Below are 12,035 nucleotides of genomic sequence, written 5' to 3' on the forward strand. Positions count from 1 at the left end.
TCACTAACACTCTTCTTTGAAGATTTATGAATACATAATTCTTCAAGGTAAAAGCATAGAAATGGCTCATTAGAAACCTTTTTCACTTCACAATTATGAGCAAAGTTGGTACTTGAAATGCTTCTCCTGCCTATTTTATCTAGAATTAATGATGAAGTTATGCCTTGCTACTCACAGGCCAGGCAGAAAAAGCTTGTTTTACTGAGGCACTTTTACCAGGCTATTCTCCATAGGCAATTTAGCTGAAGAGGTGGACTGCGCATTCCTTATGCATCAAGGTCAGGAACAGTATATTGATATCTTATTTTTAATCTACCATCACTAAGGCAAACATTTGTTTTCACCAGTGTTGTCTGTTGTTAAACTGTTTCTGCCACTATTTTGAATTTCAGTTTAAGAAAATCCCACAAAAAAAGCAATTTTTTCAATAGAAGACTAAACGCTTCTACAATTACTCTGAAGCAGTGCTACAATATGTAGAACACTGTGGTTCTTCAACAATTCTCAGCTCAAGGCAACCCGAGAGCGCTTATAAGTGACCTTTCATGACTTTGGAAAAAGTATGTTAAATTTCTACACTCCTCCCAACTACACCCTCAGAATGCTAAGTAACACACTATGAAGTAAAAAAAAACTAAGAAAAACTCTGGCATTTTGTCTGGGTTTTGTGGAAAGTAGCTCAGTTCTTTGTACTTATCTCCTTTTAGTGCAGACTCCATAGCTTGCAGCTTGTTTCTTTCCAGGTATTTGCTGCACCTTCTTTGCCAATGAACATCCAGGGAAACACTGGATGTTATTAAAAAACAAAAAACATGCAAAACTCATCCTTCAGCTCCTTTGACTTCCACCCTTGGTATTTATATTTGCCAGCTTGCCTGTATATACTGTGACTGTTTTAAGCTCTTTTCACCTTGTTACCACCTACAGGCATCCTTCCTTGCCCAGCTACACGACTGAGTTCTGCTTCTACACATATTCGCTATTTCATTAACATGAGGAAGGAGACCTGCAGGTTAGATGTTGTCATGAAAATGGATTTTTTTCATTCAACAACACAACTGGAATATTCTAGGACTTCAGACTAAGCACTTACCCCTCACTCAATAACTAGCTTATTTGATAGATAATAGCAGACCGTAAGTCGTATAAAGATGAATTAGATAATTTAATTTTTTACAATGCAGGAGTTTGAGAACATTAAATAAATGTGTCATACACAACAATTAAGACACAATTTATTGCAGACAGGTATTGAAGATGTAAAGAATTTGCACAGCCTCAAAAAGACAAATTCATGGAAGAAAAGAAATCCATCATTAAATATATATTAAAAAAATGATCCCACTTCTGCCTCGGGAAGACTTGAGATGCAAATCACTGAATGGTGGGAAGAATATATGAAGAGATTATTCTTGCGTGCATCACCTGCAGGCAGCATCAGACAGGGTCAGAAACACCTTTGACTCTTATATTCATAGAATCATAGAATGGTTTGGGTCAGAAGGGACTTTAAAGATCTAGTTCCAACTGCCTTCTCCTGTGTGCAGGGACACCTTCCAAGGGACCAGGTTGCTCAAAGCCCCATTCAACCTGGCCTTAAACACTTCCAGGGACTGGGGCATCAACTCCTCTAGGCAACCTGTTCTAGCATCTCATCACCTTGATAGTAAAGAATTTCTTTCTTATTTTCAATGTAAACCTACCCTTTGCCAGTTTAAAACTGCTGACCTTTGTCCTGTGACTACAGGCAGGCCTTGGTAAAAAGTATCTCTGTCTTTCTTATAAGCTCCCTTTGTATATTGAAGGGCAGCAATAAGGTCTCCCCAGATCTTCCTCTTCACCAGTCTGAACAACCCCAACTCCCTCATCCTTTAACAGGAGACATGTTCCAGCCCTCTGATCATTTCCATGGCCCTCATCTGGACTCATTCTAATAGGTCCACGTCTGTCTTCTACTGGGAACTCCAAACTGGACAAAGTACTACAGATGGGGTCTCACAAGAGCAGGCAAGAAGGAGAGGATCATATCCCTCAGCCTGCTAACTGCGTTTCTTTCTTTGCAGGTTTTTATGCAGCCCAGGATACGCTTGGCTTCCTGGGATGCAAGCGCACATTGCTGGCTCACATGCAATTTTTCATCTACCAATATCCCCAAGTCTTTCTCCACATGGCTGCTCTCAATCCATTTGTCACCCAGTGCGTATTGATACTGGGGATTGTCCCAAGACAAGTGCAAGGACCTTGCACTTGGCCTTGTTGAACCTCATGAAGTTCACATGGGCCCACTTCACAAGCTTGTCCAGGTCCCTCTGGATGGCATCCTGTCCCTCAGCTTGCGTCAACCACACCACTCAGCTCGGTATCAACCACAGACTTGCTGAGGGTGCACTCAATCCCACTATGTCATTAATAAAGATATTCAACAGTATTGGTCCCAATGCAGACCCTTGAGAGACAGCGTTGATCACTGATCTCGATCGATAGATTGAGCCATTGACAGCAAGTCGTTGAATGCAGCCAGTCAATTCCTTATCCATCTAATAGTCCATCCACAAAAATCCTTATCTCTCCAATGTTATCATATGGGATCACAGCAAAGGCCTTACATAAGTCATGGTAGATGGTATCAGCTGCTTTTCCTTTATCTACCAACACACTTGCTCCATTGCAGAAGGCTGAACTATTTGCTCTTTGTGAAGCTGTGTTGGCTGTCTCTAATCACCTCTCTGTCACCCACATGTCTTGACATAGCTTCTAGGAGGATGTGTTCCATGATCTTTACCAGGCACAGAGGTGAGGTTGACTGGCTGGTAGTTCCCATGGTCCTCTCTTTTACCCTTTTGAAAACTGGGTGTGATGTTTCCCCTTTTCCAGTCACTATGCCTGAGTTACATGCATTTAATCTTATGTATTATTTTATTCCTGTTTGAAGAACTTGATGCAACGTTTCAAACTCCTCAGCAAAGTTTGAACCAGAATTATAGTAATATCTAAACAATGTCTTCAGTCTTTGAACAGCAAGTCATAGAACTAGTGACTGTCACACCAGAAGAGTTACTAAAGAAGGAAAGAGAAAGGCTTGAAGACAAGATGAAGTCAGATGAAGACAAATAAAAAAAGGCACAAGCAAGCAGGGGGAGACCTGGAGGTACTGACAAATTGCATAACTACTCATAGTAGTGTAATGAAGGTAGCTGGTCAAAGAGAAGAATTCCCTAGTAACTCACATTACTAGAGAGCATGAAACAGAAATGCAAGGTTCATTATGTTTTTAAAGGCCTCCAATAAATACACTTGGTATTGGCCTCCATTGTCATTAATAACTGTTTTAGGGTACACAGCACATCCCTGCAAAAGACTTGAAACTTTCCAGTTTCAGTATTGTCAGGCAACAGACTGTTCCACTGAACAGAAGGAATACCTCCAGGTTATTCTGGTGGATGAACTCCAAATTCCCCATAATTCAGGCCATGTCACCACCCATCTTAAACAAAATGGCTTGAACTTGAGTTGCAAGGTACTGGAATCTGGTGACTTTTGCCTAACACAACTAACAAAGCTTGGACAAGTATATATAAAAGACAAGTAACATTTTTCACTATTTTTAAAACAAAAGTCTCTCATACACTTTTGGATGGGACAACCACCTTCATCATGACACAATGAAAATACTTCAAGATGTGTAACTAAGATAGATAGAAGTCTGATCTATTACTTTTTTTTCATAGGGAACAGGCAGTTATTCTGAAAAGACATCCTCTCCACCACCACCACTAGATTCCCACTGTCAGCAAAAACAATGAGCAAGTTCAGAACAAGCTTGCAACCTCTTCTGAAGGCTCCAGTGAAAGGAAACCTACGGGCAAAACACAAAACTTTTACAGGGAAGCCATTAATACTCAGCATTTAAGCAGAGTTTAACCTGTCTCTTTTTATCCCACAGCATATTCTTCAGCATCCACAAATGTTCACATTCTGTGCTGTTCCTAAAACAAATATACTCCAAGCCAAATGTGCTGAGGGACAAAGAAACAGTCCACTAAATGGAAATGATTTTATGAACAATATATTTTTCTTAAAACCATTAAAACCAAGACAAGTTCCTTTCACATAGACATATGTTGTCAATTAACACATCCACACAAATAAGAGGGCCTGAAAATAAGCTTTAAATGATACCCTATTTTAAGAAGGGGATGGGGGGCTGAGAGGACAGGAATCCTTTGAACTTGCATCTACAGCTATCACAGCAGAAGCCTTGAAAAAAGGCTTGTCCTCAAGCTCATACGGGCTAAAGTCAGGAAGTCACCACAGATTGACATTAAAGGCTATCCCGTTCCATAGGTAATCACGTATTAAACAACAATTCACACAGCACAGGGGAAACACCATTTACTTTGTACAGAACTAGGTTGCTTAAAGGCCATGACAAGTACTGATCACACAGCAAGGCAGGTATTGGTAGATCCCTGCATGTTCAAGTAAACACAGTTGCTTTTATGTAGTCTGTTATTTGATTAGCTCTTAATTAAATAATTGTTTAAAGATCTAGTTTTAAGGCTCAGATACTGGTGTCTATCTTCTCACTCAGCTTTCTTCTGTACATTTAATTACTCCTTTGACTGACGCTTTGTACATCTTCTCAGAAAAAAAAAAAAATCACAGAGTGGTGTGGACTGGAAGGGACCTCCAGAGGTCATACCTGGTCCAACTACCCTACTCAAACAGGGCCATCAAGAGCAGGTTGTCCAGGACCATGTCCAGACACCTTTTTAATATCTCCAAAGAAGGAAAGCCCACAACCTCTCTGGGCAACCTGTACCAAATGTAGTTTTCCTCTACATCATTGATATTGAATGAGTTTCCCTCAGGCCAGAAAGTGAAAGGGTACTTCTCTGCTTTGTCCTGCTTTTTGACCATACACAACATAAAATTCAAGGTTTAATACTTACCATGGTTTACAATACAGGAGAAACACCTTGTTACTCAAAGTTTCTGGTTGCAAAGGTTATAAAAAGTAGACCAAAATACAATATTTTCTTGAAGATTTTAAATGTTTTTCTTCCCAATGGGAAAGTTGTCTGTTTTGGAATTTAGAATCTCTTTGACACACACACACAAAAAAAGATACTTTCCCAAAATGGTTCTATAGCTTAACATTCCTATAATAATTTTAAGCTAAGATTTTTTTGTTATTTCCAGTTAGAGTTCTTTACTATTTCATTTGCTACTGAAAAACTAAGAAAAAGTTACTACTATATCATCCCATTGTACAAACAACTGTGAAAACCAATGTTGACGGAAGGTAAGTACTACCCAATAAAATAACAGTTTTTTTCAGAAAAACACTTATTGCAATTTCTTTTTCCTGAAACTCAGCTGGCTTGATCAGTTGGGTTTGCTTAAAGGACAAAGTAACCTTTTCTTTTCCCCACTAACAAAGTTAGTGCACCTAAGCCAACTCATGGGATGAGTTCTTCAATCAGTCTTTTCCCTGACACTTTCTGGACATCCTCCATACAGTTCATCTCTAACACCTACTTCTACGGCTCACGTGTAGTGAATGATCCACTTCTATAGAGTTCAAATAATGTGCAAAAGAGTTCACACCGACAAGCTTAGGTATGGTAGTAAAAGAATGGAAATATCATTTGGCAGATGTTGATGTAACAGAGCGGTTTATGTTTATAAAAGGCTTCCTGTGACAATAATAGCAAAAAATATTTCAAATAAAACCCAGAAAATCCAAGGAAGTTAACAGCTCTGATCAAAACAGCTTATTCCTTATAACAGGCAAACAACATTTAGATTTTAGCATATTTATAATTTTCTATTTCATAATCACTCTTTTCCTGGATACTTAGTATTATATTAAGGACTGCACATCATGCTCTTCACTCTGCTTTCCATGCTACCATGTCTCCTATTCCCAAAATATGGCATCAGGAAATTTCACAGCAGAAAAGTAAAGATAAATATGAGAAAGAAATCATAACTAATTTCTCACATTCTCAAAGTTTGTTCTTTCTCCATAACCTCGAGAAGCCTTGGAAAACAAATAGTACCTTAAATACAAAGGAATGGAGCATAAAATTAAAAGTGCTGTGGAAACAGCCATAAGGCCTACCTGAATTAACAAAAGAAAAAAAAAAAAAAAAAAGGAGGGGGGGAATTCAATGATCACAGAGCTTCAGTTTAGTTAACATATGAACCCTGTATGACAAGGCTTGGCTTCTCCAGGACCATACTTATGACTCATTTCCCTTCTTTCATCCTCAGTTACAAATCTCAATCTCTTTATTTTCCAAAAGACTTAACACGCAAACAGACATGCAGCCAAAATAACTGAGCAGACAATATTCAGAATCTCTTTTTCTAATACGTATTAGTGTGGACTAAACAACTGTACACCATTACTAAGCAAGAAAAAAAAAAAAAAACAAAACAAACCTGCATGCAGCAAGGTTTTTCCCATAACCCCAAATCTAGGCTGTTCCCAAAGCAGACTTCCTATGAAGAGTCTCCAACCGAAGCAGGAACTTCTAACAACAGTAGCCAGCCAGCATCTTCCCATTAAGAAAAACATTTTCCAAGGCAAACTGGACTGCAAGACATTTAGCACCTGCACAACTCTACCTAACTGAAACTTCTTTTTGAACTATTAGAGCTAAATGCAAGGTCAAGATTTTAATTCTGATTACGCAGATTAACATTTCTGTAACACTCCTCATGTAAGCCAGGTTTAGTGCATCCAACCCAGCTCTTAGCATTTCAACATGCCATTCAAGTGCTGAAGAGTACCACAGCAAATGAAATTATCCCACAGGCAAATTTCTTATTATCAAACTACATGGAATTTCCTCAAATGTGTTTCAACTAAAGACAACAATGCTTTGCGCAGTTAAACGTTTTTCATCTTAGCATAGAATTAAAAAAAAAAAAAAAAAAAAAAATCAACATGATACTAACATTTGTTTATGCAGACTGGACAGTATTTAAACATGAGGTTTTTCTTACAGTTTTAAACTAAAAACCTGTGTCTATAGTCATATTGCTGTTAATACAATAAATAATTTTAACTGCTACAACAGAAGACTTATTTGTATGAAATAAAACCAAGCTCACGTAAGCAGTTATTAAACTGGCAGAGAGAACCCCTAAATCAAGTTTTACCTGAAATGTTAAAAATATGCAAGTTTTACATATAGAATTGCCCCTCTGGGACATTACAGAGACCTGGCACAGAATTTACTTTAAGTCTAAGGTCCATTATCCAGCCTAGAGCCTTTTAGTAGCTCCTTTCCCAACTATTAAGACAGCATAACCAAATAGGCATTTCATCATTCATATCAGAAGTTCATCAGCAAGTACTGAGGTACAGTTACCAGTTGTTTTTATTTTTTAAAAAAGTCACAGGAACCATGCTGCACACAATCATACCTTATTTCACTCAATCTATTTGCAGAACTCAAACTTCTAAGGGAACATCTTCAGGAGTTAGTGCAGAACACAATCAACAGTTCCATACAGATGCATGCCATGACACAAGATATCACAGTTCACCTGCTGTCACTTTTCTTATCCTACATCCCCCATGCAGAGACTAGGAATACTGCCTGGTTGGAAAAAGCTTGTTATTGTTTTTTAAACATATCAAACATCTAACAGTAAAGTTTCACATTAATTTCCAAAACCTACAAGTCTTTAACAAGATGGAGAACAGGATCATTTAAGGATATTTTATCAAATACAAACAGTTCAATTTCAATTGACACAACTGGTGATATTAGCTCAATGTTTAAGAGAAGTGTCAGCTATTCAGAAAAAAGCAGAATTTTAGTGGTAAGTATAAAGTATTTCCTCACAGTTAAGGGTTTAACATTTACTACAGAAAATCCTGGGGGGAAAAAAAAAATTAATTTAAAACTGTCTGGTATTCTTGCACAAGCGAAAAACAAACCGACCAACCACCAAAAAACCCAAACAAATCCAAAACTTTGTCAGACCACTCACCCGCAACACTGGTAATGGTAACAGGAACTCCTTGAACTTGAACACCTGCAGCACCGAGGTTGGCAACACTTACTGTTTGAAGATTAGGTACTGAAGCAAGCTGGGCAGCGTTCAGAGTGATGGGGGTACCAGCAACAGCCACTGGTGCAATCTGGGCAATGGTCGTGCCACCACTTGAAGACACTGGGGTAATGGTTAGTTGTTGGGGTAACCCAGCATTTTGAACTTGAAGATTTGAAAGGCTTTGCAGATTCTGAACCTGTACAGTTTGCCAGCTGATCTGCCCTGAAGGTGTTAAAGTTGGAGCCCTGATGAGCACCTGAGTTGGACTCACTGCCTGCAGCTGAACATTCTGCAAAGGCTGCTGCTGGATGGTCTGTATAGTCTGCCCCGACTGGAGCTGAAATGACTGCGGGGGAATGGCCTGAATAATCTGCTGTTGAGGCTGCTGGATCTGTATCTGCTGCAGAATAGGCTGACCTACGATTTGGACCTGCTGAAGGGAACCTGACTGATCCTGGACATTCTGAAGTCCATTGGACTGAAGTTGACTGGAGCTCTGGGCTTCAGAGTCTGCTGTAGCAGTTGACTGAGGTTCTTCAGTTGTCTGCTCCGAACTGCTGCCTGCTGTGCTTGTGTACTGGCCTGTTTCTGCAGAGCTTACTAGCGTGTCACTGCTAGTTAGAGATGTTGAGGCAGTGGTTGTGGAGGTGGAAGATGAGGAAGGAGACTCTGGCATTGTACCACCAGAGGCAGAAGTGACAGGCGTAGATGTCAGCTGATTTCCATTGGAAACTCCACTTTCAGTAGACTGGCCAACTTGACCCGAACTTCCTCCAGCTGCCACATTGTTTATCACAGGCAGTGCCAGGGTTACCCCACCAATGTTTATAGGCAACGTTGTTACAACTTGCGCCTGAGTACCAGGAATAGTTTGCAGTTGCAGCGGTATGGAAACACCAGGCCTAATTTGGACTGGAACTGTCTGATTTGCTAGGTTTTGAGCAATAACATTCCCTGAAGATGTCCTATTCGCAGTCGTGAGGATAGCTTGATTATTCCCTGCAGGAATAAGCTGAATTTGACCCTGTATGTCTTGTAGACCAGTAGTATTAGATGGATTGATCTGAAGCTGTTGACCTTCTGTTGTCTGAATCTGTGGGATGACTTGGTATTGGACGCTACCGCTTGGATTTTGTACTTGAATTACCTGGAATTGTCCAGGGCTTGTTGCAGAAGAATTGCCTGATTTGGTTTTTGAAGGAGATGTACTTCCATTGTTACTGCTGGAGGGACTTGCTGCACTTGAGGCAACGGAAGATCCTTGTTGAGTAACATTATTTTCTTTTGAAGCAGAAGGAGCAGCAGCCACAAGCTGCCAAGCGTTTCCAGCAAGCTGAGTTGTTACCAGTTCTAACTGCTGTGGCTGATTCTGAAGTTGCACCAAACCTTGATTTGGATCTATAATAATCTGCTGCTGTCCAGTTCCTTGATTCTCACCTGGAGTTCCTATTTTGCTGCAAGTGGCTGCTAGCAAAGCGAGAGGTGAAGGCTGAGAATCCTATCCATTAAGAAAGAAAACAGAACAGATTCAGGAGAAGAGCATGAGTACGAACCATTAGCAATTAGCATTAAGGTTTACACAGGAAGCAGAAAAAAAAGTGCTTCTGCACAGAGACCAATGTGATACAGCTCTGAAAAAGGAAGTATGTATTTCTGTAAATCATCTTTAAACATAAACCTCCCAGTTATCAATGAATATGTGACAGTCAGGAGCTCAACTGCATCCTCAATCCAGTCTTTTTTTTTTTTTCCTCTAAAATAAAGAAAAAATTTAAAGTGCTTGTATTACATGGAAAGCAGCTGATCCTTGCAAAATGCAATTACAAAAACCATGTCTAGGCAGTAAAAATATTGCACCCAACCAAGTATGTTTCATCCAGCCCAAAGAAAGATGTCCTGAGCAGGAAATGCTATTAGTCGAACATTTAATCTTAAATGCTAATAGTTTAGGCGCTTCCCTGTTTGGGTATGCGTGCTTTACCTGTGAGCCTCCAGTTTTCCCTTTTTTATTATTATTGTTGTTATTCTCTGCCTCGGGAGATTTCTCTCCCTCTGTGGGCATAGTTTCCTCCTTCTTTTGATCTGCAAAAATATCAAGTGTAACAGGTTAATTATTCACCTTCATTTATACAATAACAAAAGCTACGAGCATATCCTTTTTGGTTCCCAGCTTGCCGCCTTTACCTCTTCATAAAAACAACACTGGAAATCATTATTACAAAAGAACGAGTCCTAAGAAACGTGGTTTGAAACCCAACCCATGGGGGCTGGAGAGTTAACACCCAGAAAGGGGAGGTTTGGTTTCCTCTCCCAGAGACAGCAGGAAAAAACCACCCACAACCCTCCTCCTCCTCCTGCCCCCTAAAGCATCGACGGCCACTGAGTGGCCGTCGATGCTTTAGGGGGCAGGAGGAGGGCTGTGCATGGGAGGGAAAGAGGGAGGAAAAGAGGAATGAAGGAGGGAGGGATGTGCACAGGAGGGAGGGTTAAGCGAAGAAAGGGGGAATGGAGGAGGGAGGTACGGAGGAGGCAAGTCGGAGGGGCAGGCTGGGGAGGAACAGAAGAAAGGGGGCATAAGAGGAAGCAGTGCGGATGGGTGGAGGGGTAGCAAGAGACGAAGGGGGTAAGAAGGGGGAGCAGCACGGAAGAAAAGGGGGAACCCGGGAGGGCGGGATAGAGGGGGGATGAAGGGTGGAGGGAGGAGCGGAGGGAGGGAGGGGTGTGCACAGGAGGGAGAGGGAGGGGGTTACATACCGCTCATCCCGCATTAATGCCCCGCTGAGGCGCCGCTTTAGGGGGGAGGAGAAGGAGGAGGAGGAGGCGGAGGGTGGGGTGGGGGTAGCGGGGAGAAGGCCGGTCGCAGCCGGAGCTGGGAGGAGCGGGACGGCCTATTTTTCCACGAATGGCCGCCGCTGGGCTGTGGCGTAGCTGCCTCTCTCTCCGCCCGCCGCCGGCCTCAGCCCCGCCGCCTTGAGTGACAGCTGCGGGCCGGCCGAGCGGCGAGGGGGAGGGAGGGCGAGCGGCAGCGGGGGCGGGGCCCGCCGGGGCCCAACTGACGCCCACTGAGCAGAAAACCGAGCCCAGCCGCCAGCCTCTCGGCCGCCCCTCTCCGCCTCAGCCGCGCTCCCCACGCCGGAGGCAGAGGAGGCGGGGCGGGGGCGGGACGCGGCGCCCCGGGAGCCCGGCCCCGGCAGGCAGCGGGGCAGGCCCGGGCCCTCGTCTTCCTCCTTCTCCTCCTCTTCTGGCCGCGCGCCGGGCCAGAGGAGGCGTGGCTGCCGAGGCGCGCGCTTCGGGGTGGGGGCGGGGGCGGCGGCTGCCCACGACGCGGGCGGACGAGCCCGGCTCCCGCGCTCGTGCCGCTCTTGACAGCGCGAGGGGCGGGCAGGCGGAAGGCGGGGCCCGGCCGCCGTGGGGCGGGGCCCGGCCCAGCCGTAGCCCCTCGGGCTACCTGCGGCCCGCCGCGGCTCGGGAGCTGATTGACAGCGCGCGCGCGCGCCAGCCGACAGCAAATCCGGCGAGGGGTAGGCGGGGGCTCGCGCAGCGACTCGCCAATCGGGTGGCATCTGCCCGCCTCGCGCGCTCCTAACTGACAGCGCGCGGGAAGCCGTAGCGCAGCTTCCTTTGAGGAGCAGCTTTCTCCCTCCGCGCCGGACCCCGCTGGCGGCCCCCACCCCTTCCCCGTCCCGGCCGGTAGAGGCAGGAAGAGAAGAGACCCCCTTGATCTCCACACAGCAGCTGGGGCCTATTCCCTCCCGTTCACTCCGCTACTCCTTTGTAACAGCCTTCCGAGCCAGCCTCTGCCTGCGCGCCTGGCTCGCAGGGACACGGGGGACGGGCGGCCCACGGATTTCTCGCGCACCTGCTGGGGACATTTCCCGCAGCGGGGGGCGAGGGGGCGGGAACTGGCCTTCTCCTTTCCCATTGGCTCAGCCGCGGCGGCGGGCGCGAGCGGCACGCCG

General features: G+C 44.0%; 1 protein-coding gene across 2 annotated transcripts in view; it reads right to left on the reverse strand.

Moving 5' to 3' along the window:
• Positions 1-11,311, reverse strand: part of SP4 (Sp4 transcription factor) — a 29,282-nt gene extending 17,971 nt beyond the window's left edge. The window contains exons 1-3 of one of the 2 annotated variants that reach the window (XM_065831569.2): positions 10,831-11,311; positions 10,058-10,158; positions 8,014-9,574 (exon numbers count right to left, since the gene is read on the reverse strand). In XM_065831569.2, coding sequence (XP_065687641.1) covers positions 8,014-9,574; positions 10,058-10,158; positions 10,831-10,837 — 1,669 coding nt within the window. In that variant the 5' untranslated portion in view covers positions 10,838-11,311. Of the gene's footprint in view, positions 1-8,013; positions 9,575-10,057; positions 10,159-10,260; positions 10,421-10,830 lie in introns of those variants that run through there. The other variant, XM_071805044.1, reaches the window with a different exon arrangement.
• Positions 11,312-12,035: the final 724 nt, after the last annotated feature.

This window comes from Patagioenas fasciata, chromosome 2 (assembly GCF_037038585.1).
Source record: "Patagioenas fasciata isolate bPatFas1 chromosome 2, bPatFas1.hap1, whole genome shotgun sequence".
NCBI lineage: Eukaryota > Metazoa > Chordata > Aves > Columbiformes > Columbidae > Patagioenas > Patagioenas fasciata.